The 15,884-nt window shown below is 47.5% G+C and overlaps 1 protein-coding gene across 1 annotated transcript; it reads right to left on the reverse strand.

The window, feature by feature from the left end:
• Positions 1-14,006: 14,006 nt before the first annotated feature.
• GPR61 (G protein-coupled receptor 61) lies at positions 14,007-15,545 on the reverse strand. The gene has a single exon (XM_063118759.1). The coding sequence runs from the start codon at positions 15,426-15,428 to the stop codon at positions 14,061-14,063; it is 1,368 nt and encodes a 455-aa protein (XP_062974829.1). The 5' UTR covers positions 15,429-15,545; the 3' UTR covers positions 14,007-14,060.
• Positions 15,546-15,884: the final 339 nt, after the last annotated feature.

Raw genomic sequence — 15,884 nt, forward strand, 5'->3', positions numbered from 1 at the left:
TAGTCTTGGCTTTTTCATTTCCTGGTCTATTTTCACAAATTCCTCTTGGTAATTGCTCTCCATTCTTCCATTTCAAAGTTGGGATCAAATGCTGCTAGCAAAACATAGCTTTCCTATGGAAATGTTCATATTTATTATTTTATTATTAATATTTATTTCTATAGCACCATTAATTTTCATGGTGCTGTACAGAACACCATGAAAACATTTATATCCTCCTGTATTTATATCCTGATGTGGCTGAAACAGAATAACAGCTGTGTTGCTTGTTGCTATTTTGTGTGTGTGGCAAAAATCCATTTTATTAAAATATGCTCATACCACAGTAACAATATGTGGGCCATGCCCTGCTCAAAATTGCTGGGGACATGTGCTATCCCTGCAACTAAATCACGTCCTTGTGCAAATATATGCATTTATTATGTAACAAAGTCCCTTGGAGAGGGTCTCCCCCCACCCCCAGTGGTCATACAGAGCAGAGATTTTCATTATTGGCTAGACCAGGAGTACAGAGCCTGTTTCAGATCAAGGACAGAATTTTGTTTTGGCCAAGCTTTCAGGCGCACATGCCAGTGGTGAGCAGGCCTAAAGGCAAAAGGGGTAAGGCTAAAAATACCGTGGTATTTAAGCTTAAAGCCATTGCTGCCAGTAATTAAGCCCAGCGAGAGGCATTTCATTCTTTTAGAATCGGGAAAAACCTGCACAAAAATCAGGGAAGGGAGTGAGCATAGGAGAAAGGGGCCTGGGCGTCTGAGGAACCCCAGAAGGCCAGATTGTGTACCCCTGGGCTAAGCTGTCAAATCTGTAAGTCAATCTGTAAGTCAATCTGTAAACACCTTGAAATCAATGCGGTGATCACTAGAAGCCAACATGGATTTGTCAAGAACAAGTTCTGTCAGACAAATTTGATCTCATTTTTTGATAAGGTAACCTCCCTTGTGGACCGTGGGAACGCTGTGGATGTCATATATCTTGACTTCAGCAAAGCTTTTGACAAAGTGCCCCATGATATTCTGATTAACAAACTAGCTAAAAGTGGGCTAGATGGAACAGCTATTAGGTGGATTCACAGTCGGCTACAGAATCAGACTCAAAGAGTACTTATCAATGGAATCTTCTTAAACTGGGGAGAGGCAACGAGTGGGGTACCGCAGGGATCAGTCCTGGGCCCAGTGCTCTTCAACATTTTTATTAATGATTTGGATGAGGAGGTGCAGGGAACGCTTATCAAATTTGCAGATGACACAAAATTGGGTGGGATAGCTAATACCCTGGAAGACAGAAACAAACTTCAAAGTGATCTTGATAGGCTGGAGTGCTGGGCTGAAAACAGCAGAATGAAATTTAATAGGGATAAATGCCAAGTTCTACATCTAGAAAATAGAAACCAAATGCAGTTACAAGACGGGGGATACTTGGCTCAGCAATACTACAAACGAGAAGGATCTTGGAATTGTTGTAGATTGCAAGCTGAATATGAGCCAACAGTGCGATATGGCTGCAAGAAAGGCAAATGCTGTTTTGGGCTGCATTAATAGAAGTATAGCTTCCAAATCACATGAGGTACTGGTTCCTCTCTATTTGGCCCTGGTTAGGCCTCATCTAGAGTATTGCGTCCACTTCTGGGCTCCACAATTCAAGAAGGATGCAGACAAGCTGGAGCGTGTTCAGAGGAGGGCAGCCAGGATGATCAGGGGTCTGGAAACAAAGCCCTATGAAGAGAGACTGAAAGAACTGGGCATGTTTAGCCTGGAGAGGAGAAGATTGAGGGGAGACATGAGAGCACTCTTCAAATACTTAAAAGGTTGTCACACAGAGGGCCAGGATCTCTTCTCAATCCTCCCAGAGTGCAGGACACGGAATAACGGGCTCAAGTTAAAGGAAGCCAGATTCCAGCTGGACATCAGGAAAAACCTCCTGACTGTTAGAGCAGTACGACAATGGAATCAGTTTCCTACAGAGGTTGTGGGCTCTCCCACACTAGAGGCCTTCAAGAGGCAGCTGGACAACCATCTGTCAGGGATGCTTTAGGGTGGATTTCTGCATTGAGCAGGGGGTTGGACTCGATGGCCTTGTAGGCCCCTTCCAACTCTGCTATTCTATGATTCTATGAGTAATGTTAGCTGAATCTTTTTTAACTTGCCTTTGAAGATACCGCTATGTCATCACTTAAGCAGTGTTTACTGTTACATTAATATGGTCACGTGTGAGAGAGACAAATGCATGCTTCTGAGTATTATGGGTATGATGTAGGTGTATACAGATTGGGCATAAGTGGAGATTCAAGAGCTGATAGCCCAACAGATGCAGTTTCCCCATCAGATTTCTAGAGAGGCCTTTCTGTCCTAAGGATTGTAATCAAGGCTGTCCTTCCTTCAGTGGAGCAAACAATACTGGTGGATTGAGTTGTCTCACCCCTGGAACCCTGGCATGCCCCCAAAATCTGCTTAGGGGATCCTCTGAGGCAGATTTGAGGGCTATGCAGTGGGTTCCATGTTAAACTATTGAATTTGGTACCTCAGGATATAGTGATGGCCATCAACTTGGATGGCTTCAAAAGGGAATTAGTCAATGATGGCACTTGGCTCCAAATCCCTAATGACCACTCCCTGTAGCTTCAAGAGAGACATCTGTGGTCACATTGGCACCAACGGACACCACATTGCAGAGCCTAGGGCTAGGGAGGCCAGGTGTCCCATTTTGCTGAAGATAGTCCTCTATTTCAAGGTTTGTCAGAGGACAGGCCTCTATTTAAGGTCCCCTCGACTACAATGGCTGTTCAGTCTGGTTTGGGGTCAGCAAGTTCTTTCCTCACCCATCTCACTACTGTATGAACCAAGATCCCATGATTTCCACCACCCCACAGGGTTGCAGTTAGGAAATGTGGGATTACACTGGGGAGAAAAACCAGTCATTGCAGATACAGTGCCCTTCCAGAAACTCTCAGTCTGAGGACCAAAAGAGCCATGAATTCTTTCACACAATGAGCAACTGGATATTGATTTATTAAAGGTTTTTATATATTGCTTTATAGACTAACTTTACAAAACAGTTTACATGACATTTTTAAAGCAATGAAATCAATAAAATTGTGCAATCAAAACCAAAAAAGATGAACAACTCTTTGCCTTGGAGAAGCTGATTCTGTTTCTTCTCCTCTCAGGGCAAGATGGGAGTCTGCATGCCAGTGGTGCCACCCTCCATTGGGTCTTGGGTACTGGTGCAGGTCTACAGTGCCCATAAGGTGCCTCATCATGAGCCTGCAATGGGGCAGAGAGAGGTCACATCCCCCACACAAGCCCTGGGCACAACGTGCACCAGAGGAATGAAAAAGGCTACGTCACATCAAACTGGAAGTCCTGCGCCTTATTTTAATGGGAGAGGTGGTTAACTCCTCCCCTGCTGGAAGTCTAATCCCATGGCTGGAAGTCCCACTTCTGGAGCCCTGCCCCAGAAGGAGGGATCACTGGATGGGGGACACATGACTCATCATACCTCCATAGACCAATAGGATGGAGGTGGAGACCCCTGCTGTACATGTGGGGGAATGGAAGCAACCCAGTAGGGGCCATTTCCAACCCCATGCCCAGAAGTCCTACTCTGGAGGAAGGAATCACCTGATGAGGTCAGGTGACCTCTCTACAAACTCATCATGCCACTTCATCCTATTTGGCCACAATAGCATGAGGAGTACAGCGGGGTCACACGATCCCATCAGGTAAACCCTCCATCCAGGCCAGGCCTTTTGAAATTGGGAATTCTTGGGATGGGATTGGAAATGATCCCATTTCTGCTACCTTGCCTCCTGGATTTTGCCCTGTGATGGGTGTTCTGTTCTAGTGACCCTTGGACTCCTCTGTGACTCTGCTTCCAGACTGTGTAACGCATGTGAGTGCCTGACTGTGTTTTGTCCCCTGACTGCTATGTCGATCCCTCATGCCTAAGCCTGAACCCCAGTTAGGGATGTCAGGAAATCCATGTTGGAGGTGGAGCTTCACAAGTGTTTCTCAGCTCAGCCCCATGGACTCTGTTGTGCCTTCCACCAACTGGCCCAACTCAGTGTGAAATGAGCCGAGCCAGCTGGCGGAATAATTTACAGGCAAAATATATGCAAATCCCTATTTGCACAAATTAAGCCAAAACCAAAAAAATCTGTAAACCCATGCGACTCAGGTTGCAAAAGGCGTGCCACACAAGTCCAGCAAGCCCAAAAGGGCTGGATTTCTCGGCAACAGACATCCTTAACGCCGGTATCTAACTGCTTTCAGTGCCCCACTTGTATGGCAGGGGCTTAATGGACAAATGCATAGAGGAGTCACATGAACCCCATCAGGTGATGCCTCGATATGGGATGTCTGGGGATGGGTGGGGCTTCTGCCAGATGTGGGGCTAAACCCCCCTTTGAATAAGGGGGAGGGCTTATGGTTTGATGTGAGGTAGCCTTTCCAAGAGTCCCTTGACCTCTTCACTCTGTCTCCCATTGCAGGGTCACATGCCAGGGCTGCAAAAGTTGACTGCAATGAGCCCACCTCAACCACAGATTAAGATTATATTTATATCCCACCTTTTCCCCTGCCAAGATACCAAGGCAATTTCATAGTCCTCTCCATTTTTTATCTTCACAACAACCCTGTGAGGTAGATAAGGCTGAGTATCACCGACTGTCCCAAAGTCACCCAGTCAGCTTCATGACTGAGTAGGGTCTTGAACCCAGGTCTCCTGAGTCCCAGCTCAACACGCTGACCACTAGGCCACACTGACTCTCAATGCCATTACCTCAGAAGCCCTGAAGTTGCCCTCCTCTGAAACTGGCAGTTGACAAGTTAGCAAGGCCTCTTTACCCACTGACTGATGTCACAATAGGCCAGAAATAGGGTGACCATATGAAAAGGAGGACAGGGCTCCTGTATCTTTAACAGTTGTACTGAAAAGGAAATTTCAGCAGGTGTCATTTGTATATATAGGGAACATAGTGAAATTCCCTCTTCATCACAACAAAGGTGCAGGAGCTATACTGGAGTGACCAGATTTAAAAGAAGGCAGAGCACCTGCAGCTTTAATTGTTGTGATGAAGAGGAAATTTCACCAGATTCCCCATCTATACAAATGACACCTGCTGAAATTTCCTTTTCAATACAACTGTTAAAGATACAAGAGCCCTGTCCTCCTTTTCATATGGTCACCCTACCAGAAGCCAAAGCTGGAAGGAGGCCTGGTGTTAACCGGGGCCCACTGCTGTGCTGATATCTGCCCCCCCCCCACATACACACATCAAGTAGCATTGACTGAAACCCAGAATGGAATCACAGCTCTACCAAACCCAGAGCCACCATCCTCCATTGGGAATGAACTCTTCCTCTTCCTCTTGTACCTCTCTTAAAGTACTGAGCCCTGTCTTCAGTCTATTACATCTGGTTTCTCTGTTTCAAGCTAGATCTCTTACCTTAGTGGAAAAAAGAAAGAACCCCCACCCCACCCCACCCCACCAAAACAACAACAAAAACAAACAAACCACCCAACCAGCGTGTCTGGTTTCTTTTTTTCCTGGCCAGACAGACATGCATAGGATTGTGTCCTAAAATGGTTTAAAATTTAAAAAGTATCACCAGTGCTTCTGGCTTTACTTATTTACCATGTTTTAATCACCATCAATGTTCTTGGATCGCCTGTTCGGTTTGAGTGTGATCCTAGTGCAAGTTTCAGAAGAAATATCTTCTTCTTTCAAATTCGACTAGATAAATGAATAGTGGGAAGGGATAATTGCTCTCCCTGGCCAACTTTTGATCAGTTGTTCGTGTGCAGTTTCAATCAAACGCCGTTCCTCGAGCTTTGGACCCTGCCTAAAGGTTGTTATTGCTTTGAATCGGCACTGGGCCTTTAAAGACTCCAATCAAATCGACACGCACACGCCGGAGGCTTCTTAAGCTCCTCCCTCCAGGTTTCTGGTCTTGCTGCTTCTCGAGTGCGAAGTGAGGAGATCGAAGTAGCCAGAGACGAGCAAAGCGGGACAACACTATGGCGATGATTCTGGGCTACTGGAACATTAGAGGGGTGAGTTTCGTCTTGCCCAAAGAAAGATGAGAAGGCGGCCGATGCCCTTCTTCCCCCCCCCCCTTTCTTTTTTCTTTCTGCCTTGCCGGGTTCGAGTCTGTCCTCCAGCGTCGTAGATCCGCTGCAATCGTTCCGCTCCCCCCTCCCTCCGCTTCTGCTGGGCCCCCGCGAGTCGTGCTCGTGTGTCGCCCGTTGCCTTTCCCGCTTGCCCCGAATCGGCCGTTTTCAAACAAGCCCGGGGCTCTTTCTCTCGTCTGCACGGGGCCTTTCTTTGCACTTGAAGGGAGAAGGGGCGTGGGAAGCGAGGCAGAAGTTTCTTTAAGCGGCCTTTCCCGAAGGAGAGCTGGAGGGGAGGGGAGGGGAGGGGAGGGGGGGCTCTTGAGCCTTCCCTAGGTTTAGGCGAAGATGCTGATAAAACGGTGCTGTCCAGGGGAGGCGTGATTCTACTGCATGCCGCGGGACAAGTCGGAAGGTCTCCGGTGGCGTTCTCTGGGGAACGGCAGGAAAAGGCAGCTTAGAAGGCCATGCCTGTGGAATGTCCTCTCCACAGGATTCTGGCCAGGTGACTCACGATCTCATTGCTTCTGAACCTCACCTATGGGCAGCCCACTCTATTTAGGATATTGGGCCTCTCATTAGCAGTTTTGTGCAACTAGTCTCAGTAGGGAGTTCCTTGTGAGCATGCCCTCCTCAAGAAGGAGAAGATCCTCCGCTAGTTCTTGCTCCCTTCAGGCTCTTGGACAAATGCTGTCGTCCTACCAAAACACAGTCAGTGGCCATCAGCTCCTTAGTGCTGCCTCTTGCGTGCTGCTGGGCACTAGTTTTAATTCAGTGGAAATGTGTTTCCTTAAGCGTAGGTGAGCAGCAGCAGTAGTAGATTGTGAGCAATGCTTCTAAGGTGGGCAGGGAGCTTGCAGTGTCCTCCCTCCCACCCGGCTGCTGTGGACCAAAATCAGAAGATCCATATTGTAGCCAGTGCCTTGCTTTTAGAGTTGCGCATGGAGTGTGCCAAGACTGGGTAGATCCCCCTTGTGATTCTACCTCTGAGACAGGTGTTTTTAATGTTCTATTTGCGAGTGTGTCTGTGAGCGTGTGTGAGGGGGACCTGGACCTTCAAGGGTTCACACACCCTCTTTGTATGTCTGCCATCCCACCTCTATGGCCTGGAAGGGGGTATCTTTTGATCCCACAACCTCCATGCTTTTGTTTCGGGTCTTCCCGAGTACCATGAAAGCTTGCCATGGAGGTGTCTTGCCTTGGTTTTTAACCAGCGGAGGTGCCTTGCAGTTCAAAACTATCTTGTTTTGACCCAAAGCAGGGAATTCATGAAGAAATTGAATATCAAGGTAGCTCAGTAAATGGAACATGTCTGTTGTCTAAATTAAGAGGGTTTTCTTACCCTCCCCTCTCCCCATCAATCTCCCTCCCCTCCTCCTCGCCACAACCTGCCTTGCTTCTTTTGGGTACTCAGCGGGTACCCCATGTTAGTTTTGGTTGGAGGTGAACCTTGTATCCCCCTGACAATCACTGCATCCTCTTCTTCATCTGATATTTCTATGTAGTTTGGATGAACTGTACGCTTGTCTGTGCTGAAATATGGTGTTAGAAGCCCTATCAAATATGAGCATGCTCCATCATTAAAGATTATTTAAGTAAACCACCTTCTTGTGTGTTTCTGTTATTGAAAAGGGTTCTTTGTCTCCATGACCTGTGGGCAAGAAACGAATTGCTTTCCTACAAAGGGGGGGGGGCATCTATCATCCAGGGGGCTGAAATCAATAGTTGCCAGAAGTAGTACTGTTTATGCGCTCATGGCTATTGTACATTTTCCTTTCATACTCACTGGGCTCTGCTTTTTAAGAAGAAAATATGTCACTTTCTGTGCTGCTGGATGCTCCTTCCCAAGCCCACCAGAAAAGCCACCATAATGCCCAACCAAAGAAGTACATGTTCAGGAATCAGCATCATCCCCATGTGGATTGCGAATGGCTGGTGCTTTTTTCTGGAGTTCCAATTGCCCATGAAATACCAGTTGCATTGTTGCAAGTGCAGATGTGACCAGTATTAGCCCACTCCCAAGTGTCATTGCTAAAGGGCTACTTCCTGCTTAGATCAAGGTGGGGAACCTTTGCTGCCGGAGGCCCGTAATGATCCCAGGTCTGCATCTTTGCAGAGCCATGTGACTTCTGAAAATCTGTCTTCTCTGCTGTGGCCTAACTGACCTGACTCCAAAGGATTTTGCATTTGAAACAAGCAAAATGCAAAGAAGAAAGAGGCTTGCCCCAAGATAGTGCTGGTTTCAGATTTTGAGGGTCTTTTAACAAGACACCCTCAGTGAGTCTCAGTCTTCCTTGCCACTGCCAATGTCACCAGCAGCTATTGCTCTTCATACTCTCTCTTATCCTGCTACCACTTGCTTGTTTGATAGACAGAGGCCCAGTTCAGAAGACACCTTAAACCACGGCTTTAACCGCAGTGAATGAGGCAAAAACCATTGTCTGGGTCAGGGCAAGAGGCAGATGAACAAGCAGGTTGCAATGGTGAAGTGAAAGAGCAACTCCAAGGGGCTCCTGTCAGTGGGCCCCTTCTGGGGTGTGGACCCTTGGTAGGTACACAACAATGCCTACCATAGTTGCCCGCCCTGCGCCAAGATACATTTTCAGCCTGCTGCAGGAACAGAGGAGCCCAGCTGGACCTCACTTCCTCTCTCAAGCGCCTGCTGTCCACATTAGAATTTTCCTTCAAGCTTAAAACCCCCCACAATATTGCAGAGAGACAGGGCAGCAGAGAGAGACAATAATTTCCTCTGGAATAGAACACGGCAGGCTTCTGATCAAAAAGAAACTAAGGCATAGCCCCAGTTTAAAGCCAGGCTGCTGGGAAACAACATTAGACCCACACAAAGTTATTGGGACAACCACCTTCCTTTTGCTCTAGTTTGAGAGGCACAGAATCCATTACTCACACATAGGGAGGGAGCAATTGTCATGATAAATAATAGCTTTCTTTGTTGTGCAAGGTTTCAACTGTCCTACATAAAAACTCGCTCACTCCTCTTCTTGCAAGGTCAACCCATCAAAATGTATGGTCATGCACTGTTTCTGTGGGTCAGAGGGAGAACCAGTTCAGTGCAAGATTTCTGTTGGCATGGAGCAGAGAAGACATGACGAACGGCAGGCCCCATCAAGCCCAGGATTAATCCATCAGCAAGTTTGGAAGTGCAGGTGCTCATCATGACAGTCTCCCCAGCCAGGCCCCCAAGGGGAATCGAAAAATGCAGCAAGCCTATTAACAAACCACCACTAGCAGTGTTCATCTCCACCAGGAGCAGGTCTTTTATTGAGCTAATGAATCTTAATTGCCCATTCAAGCCCAAGCCACCCCAAAATACTTTGCATTACAATAGAGATAGCTCCAAGCAATATATTGTTGCCTGGGAAAATCAATCCCTCCCCTTAGTTCAGCTTAGTTCAGCTCAGCGGGAACAGGGGAAACCCATGGGGTGGGGGTGGGGAATGACATCATCATCCCTTCCAAATCAAAAAGTCCCTGGGCTTTGACCCGGTGAGCCCTGGCTCCACTACATCACTGACTTAATGCATGGCAAGAGTATACCTTAACCAAGAGGTTCAGAACTTTGCACAGTAGCAAACCAAGTCAAATTTTGCAGCTAACACCCTTGCCCCCACCCAAACTTTGCAATTAAAGACATTCTGAAAATTGGACCGATTGGCATCACTTTGCATCATTTGCACAGTTTTCTAATGCCAGTATTTTGGATCTCCCCTCCCCCCCCCAACACACCCTGCCACCTGCCCCTGGCTTCAGTCTCTTCACTTTTGAGGGGGAAAGTGCTGCAATAGAAGACATGAAAGGAGAATGCACAAGTGTCACAGGGAAGACTGAAGAGTAGGGGGCTGTGCCTCTCTGATCCTTGGTTTCCCCATCTAGCCACCTTCTGTTTCCTGAGCCTCTAGTAAACACTACCCATATATTTTCTATGCAACAACCATAAGGAGTGCATTGAAAGAAAGAAAGAAAGAAAGAAAGAAAGAAAGAAAGAAAAGAACTTCAAGATTGCAGAGTTTCTGGGGTGGGGGGAAACAATCCATCAGATTATTTACTAGAAAGCACGATGCCACATCTCACAGTACAATCACATCCATGCAGAGATTTTTTTTAGGCCACCAAAGTATTCCAGCTGGAGATGATCACAGGGTTTTGCTTTGCATTGTGGGGTGCGACAGGGGAGGCAGAGAATGCCTGTAGTCATTGCAAACTTTTGGTGTGGTTCTCATTCCCATTACCACACTCCCTGAGTCTTCAGTAATTCTGCTTTGTTCAAGAGCTTATCTCTAGATCTGAGTGCTATGCTTTGCCAGAAAGGTGAGATTTAAAATAGATCAGGAAAAACTTCCTGACTGTTAGAGCAGTATGACAATGGAACCAGTTACCTAGGGAGGTTGTGGCCTCTCCCTTCCATACTTAAAATATCCAACAGCTGGACGGCCATCAGTTGGATACTTTAAGGTAGATTCCTGCAAATGAGCAGGGGGATGGAATCGATGGCCTTCTAGGCCCCTTCCTACTATTCTATGATTCTAGATAGATACATGGTGGGTGGGTGGGTGTCTTTTGGTGGTTGAGATAAGAATGCTCTTCTCTTCCCACCTTATAATGCTATGTGTAGAGGTAGGATTTCTTGCACATACATTAGATAGAACTGTGACGGATCAGTGGTCAGAAACCAGAGGAACTGGATTAAAAGACCTCACCACTGAATTCTGAAAACGAAACAGTCTACAGCTCAGTGGACATATATTCACTGAAACATATATTCACCATGACTCCTTCAATAGGGAAGAAAGAGAGAGCAGCAAGTGGGGCCTTTTGAGGGTGCCATTACCCATTTGGTGGGCATGCATGAGAAGGCGTTCTCCTGTGTGGCCCCCAAATTATGGAACACGTTCCCTCAAGAACTACGATTGCCCCCCCCCCACTTTCTTGGCCTTTAGAAAGGGTGTGAAGATGCAGCTCTTCAATTTAGCTTTTTAAAATATGTAGTTTTAAAGGTGGTTTTTTTTACTGGTTTTCATGTTATTTTTTTTATTGTTTTAAGGTTTTATTGTTTTATCGTACGCCGCCTTGTTGGCTTTTGACAGATAAGGTGGTATCCAAATGTTAATAATAAATAAATAAATAAATAGGGAAAGAGAACTTCAGCTATTGGGCGGTATAAAGATGTAATAAAGAAAGAAAGAAGCAGTGGGATGAAATCAGGTTTAAGCCATTGCTTCATGTGAGCAGTGAAGTGGGGAAAGGCCTCCTATTCTGAGACATCTTCCAATCTAATTCTAAGGTGACAGATGATAGTAGATGATTCGATTCCAGCAATGCCAGGTCTAAGGCAGCCACTAACAAGCAAGGGCTGAGTGAAGGTGTTGTGGCTACTGAGGCTTTGGAACTGCAGCCGATGTGCCATGGGACAGTCTCTCTAGGGATAGCAGAGCATCAGTGAGCACACCAGTTATCCAGAGATCCCTTCCTCTGGAACCCGCCTGAGGGAGACCATCTGGTCTTAATGGGGAGGCATCCTACAGCAGCTGTGGCAGCAATGGATTCACAGAACTACGTAGGAAGTTAGGGAATGTTTAAGGTGGGTAATTCAATGCAATCTGGAGCTAGCTGGACCCTGAGCCCCAACTTTTAATAACTTGCTGGAAGACAAGAGGAAAGGGAGGGATTGTGCTGGGTTGGCTGGGGAAGTACGGATTTCATTAATTCCGTCCCATCCGTGTTTTGTGGGTTGTCAGGCATCTTTCATTCCATCCTCTGCTCATTGACAGAATTGGATTATTTTTAGGAATGTACAAAATTTTTATTCCACTTGTGCTAATGGGCATCAGCACAAGTGTGAATTTGCATAAATCCCCCCCCAAAAAAACCAGTCTGCAAATCCACAGAATCCACAGGAGTTGGAAAAGGGTGGTCTGCTGCAGAATCCATAGGTCAGATTTATAGAAACGTGAACTCATTTGAATCAATTGCAGATTTCTACAATATCCCCAGGTTAGATTATATAGGATGAAGAAGGCTATAAGGCAATTAGGGAGATGAGCCTGGCTTTTATCCTGGGTAGATATGAAATATCATCATCATCATCATCATCATCATCTATGAAAGCCCCATTGGTCACACCTAGGGTGACCATATAGAAAGGAGGACAGGGCTCCTGTATCTTTAATAGTTGTATAGAAAGGGGAATTTCAGCAGGTGTCATTTGTGTGGAAGCAGCACCTGGTGAAGTTCTCTCTTTATCTAGCTCCTGCACCTTTAAGTGTTGTGATGAAGAGGGAATTTCGCCAGGTGCTGCATGCATACAAATGACACCTGCTGAAATTCCCTTTTCTATACAACTGTTCAAGATACAGGAGCCCTGTCCTCCTTTCCATATGGTCACCCTAGACCTGCTTTACAGTACAGCATGCCTTTTTTGCCTGCACAAATACCCTGGAAGCCCAGTGTGATAGGATCCTGGAGAAGGCCATGGGTCTGTATGCTCCCGGCACAAAGGCCCATTGCTTTTACACCACAACCATCCCATGCAGGGCCCCTCTTAGTTTCAAACTAGCAAAGAAACTAGGACAGGTAGTTCTCACTTTGTCTTACAGAAGGCAATGGCATTTATTGAGAGAAATACAGCAGCTGCAACTGGGGCAAAATCTGGCTCCTGCCTCTGATTACCAGTAGTAGAGAAAACTTCCTGTGGCTTCTGTGGATTTCGGGTACTCCCAGATGTGGCTTTTTGGGGGGCAATCTCCCTGCCTCCAAAACAGAATTTCATGGGGACTCCAGAGGACGGTGCCTTCCATTTGTAACCCTCCTGTGTTTTTCCACCACTTCCTCCATCTGTTATTCTTAGCAGACAGACAGAAAAGCTGCCCAATGTCTATTGAGAGCACTAGGAGCCATCCATCTGGAAGCATCCCCATTTACTTCTGTGGCAGAAAGGAACTAAAACCCCTCTGAGTGACACTGTGCAAGTAGGACACAAACATGGGTCCTTTAAGCCTGTTCCTACCAACCCCTGGACCTTCTTGTGGCTTAGTCATGTCTAGCCCAAACAGCAGTATGCATTCTCAGTCCTACAAGTCAAGGAAGACCACCAGAAGGCACGGTTAACTTCCCGGGGAGAGAAAATGAAAGCAAATGATTAAAAAAAAATACAGATGGGGCAATCCTATGGCCCCTAGACAATGCCTGAGGGACCTTAGGATATTGGGTATCTCCCCTCCCCTCTGAGGTTGGACCCTGCATAGCTGGGGTAGAAAGGACTGTTCCTCCTGCTGGTCCCTGAGGTTGGGAAATTGACCTTGGAGAGGGGGGGGAAGGGGGCATTCCAGTAGGTGGGAAGGGGAAGGTACTGGAAAGACAAGGACATGAGCTGCCCTGAGCCTCTTCCAGCCTCCTTCCCTCTGCCTCTAAAGTGCCACCAGCAGATGGGCAAAATAGCCCATCTAGTGAAAAATACAATGAGCAGAGGACGGGGAGGTGAAAATTGCCTCTGTTGCTCCTCTCACCTTTCCAGCTCCAGTCCGACAGGGCACTGGATACACGGAAGTCTCGGAGTTTGGACTCTTCTGTCTCACACGCGCACAGCCTGTAGGAGTGCACCCTTAAGGGCCATAATATTTTTGAAATGTGCATAAGATAGATGGAAACTGCAGCAAGGATTAAAGCATGAGTCAGGTTCTAACGCCAAACCTTAAGAATGAGTAGAGGTTGGGTTGGAGAGGGGAGAGCAATGACCAACCCCTTTTGGCCAAAATGGAATGAAATGACTCAGATACTCATAGCAGCTGTTTCTTGGCTTGAGGAGGGAACTGGAGAGATAACGTTCCAATTGCCATGGTTGTATTTATTAAATAACCCCCCACACACTGCATCAGCTGCTGTGTTCTGCATTATTTCACACACCTGTAAAACTAGATTATCAAGTGCAAAACCAGCTACAGCTCAGGCTTGGGTGAACATGCTGCCCTGATGTAGCTGTCAGAGACGGTGATGTCACTGTTCATGTGCTGGTCCAGGAACTCTGAGGTCTCCTCTGCAATTTGCCCAGGGATCCGGAAATCAATGGTAGGTTGGTCCCTTTTGGGGCTCGGGTGGGTGAGAGTGTTTCTGGCCTCCGCATTGCAACCTGTCCCTTGTAGGAATTGCAAGAAGTTTTCCTCAATGGAGCCTTCTCTGCTTGGTAACCTGAGGTCCTCCTCTGGCGGCTGCTTGAAGAAACAGGTGAGGTGCTTGCTGAGCTCTCCTCGGATCTGTCGGTTGAGGCACCCGTAGAAGAAAGGGTTGGATGTGAAAGAAAAGTAGCCAATCCAAGTCACCACGTTCTCTGTCTGCCGGCCAGGGAAATGGGAGCTCAGCACAGAGTAGAGATGAAAGGAGAAATATGGCAGCCAACAGAAGAGGAATTGCCCTCCCACTGCGAGGAGGATGATGACAGCTTTCCCACCCCCAAACGTCCTCTGAGGAGTAGTCCGAGGGGCTCCTGAGCTAGTCACCATGGTGGATCGGCTGCTAAGGGATTCCGACCGCTGCCGTGGGGTATCCATCCAAGTGGGGAGTGGGCCATGATGCATGGCAGCCACTCTGGCCACTTTGAACATACTGCAGTAGACCACCAAAATGATGGAAACGGGCAGGAGGAAATAGAAAATCGCAAAGAAAACCACAAAGAATTTGCAGTAGGCACTCTGGCTCCACTGCAAGGAGCAGCTCTGCCCACTGTAGGTTGGGCTGCTGCTGCTGGCATGGTCTTGGGAGAGCCATCCCAGGATGGGGATGATGGACATGACCACCGCCTTGATCCAGACCCCAACCAAGACGCAGACCACCAAGCCAACCGTCATTTTTACCTCGTAGCGCATGGGGTGCACTACGTAGTAGTAGCGCTCTACGTTAATGGCCGAGACGGAGAGGATGCACATGGTGATGAAGCAAACGCTCAGGAACAGGTAGGTGCGGCATATGGCATCGCCGAAGATGGTGCCATCCAAAAAGGCTGAGCTGGACAGCATCGCCAGAGGCATCAGGGTGACTGCGGCCAGCAGATCCACCAGGCACAGGTGGAACACAAAGACAAACTTCCTCAGTGCAGGGGTCTTAATAATGACCGTCATGATGGCTACGTTGCCGACAATGGCGGTCAAGTCAATCAAGAGCATGAAGAAAAGGCCCACAGACTCAGAGGCCACGTCTCTGGTCTTGGTGTCTAGGCTGGAATTGAGAAGCATGGAGCTCTGGGACGTCTGCAGCAGCCTCCTTATCCTGGCGGAATTCCGCAGCCACTGGGTGGGAAGAGAAGGCTCCATGGAGACTGGCACCACCCTTCACAAGTCCATCACCCATCCTATTCTGGGTCCCCAGACAGGTAATCAGAGAGAATTGGCAGTGGCGGTGGGGAACGAGCAAGCTTGCACCCCAGGATCACATCCTTGCCATCTTCGTTGCCAACGTTCAAGCCCAGCAGGACCACTGTACACTTGGAGAGATCTTATACTTTCCAGCGCCATTCAGTTCTGTCGGCCATTATACCCTTAGGCCACGCTTCATTCAGCATGACTGTTTTCAACTCATTTTGACGGTACTTCACTGTATAGAACAACACGGTGATGCGGGACGACCATGGGATCAATCCTGGTGACGTAGAAGGGTCCCTCCCTCCTCGCTAACTGCGTAGAGCCTTACTGCATGCACTCTGGATGTGCTTTTCCCCAGGCAAATGTTAGCACCTGCAAAGAAATATGTTGACAGGTTAATCACCATGT

This window comes from Elgaria multicarinata, chromosome 1 (assembly GCF_023053635.1).
Source record: "Elgaria multicarinata webbii isolate HBS135686 ecotype San Diego chromosome 1, rElgMul1.1.pri, whole genome shotgun sequence".
Lineage (NCBI taxonomy): Eukaryota > Metazoa > Chordata > Lepidosauria > Squamata > Anguidae > Elgaria > Elgaria multicarinata.

Bases quoted from the DNA above. Each gene is read 5' to 3' on its own strand.
- GPR61 (XM_063118759.1), bottom strand. From the start codon at position 15,428: ATGGAGCCTTCTCTTCCCACCCAGTGGCTGCGGAATTCCGCCAGGATA.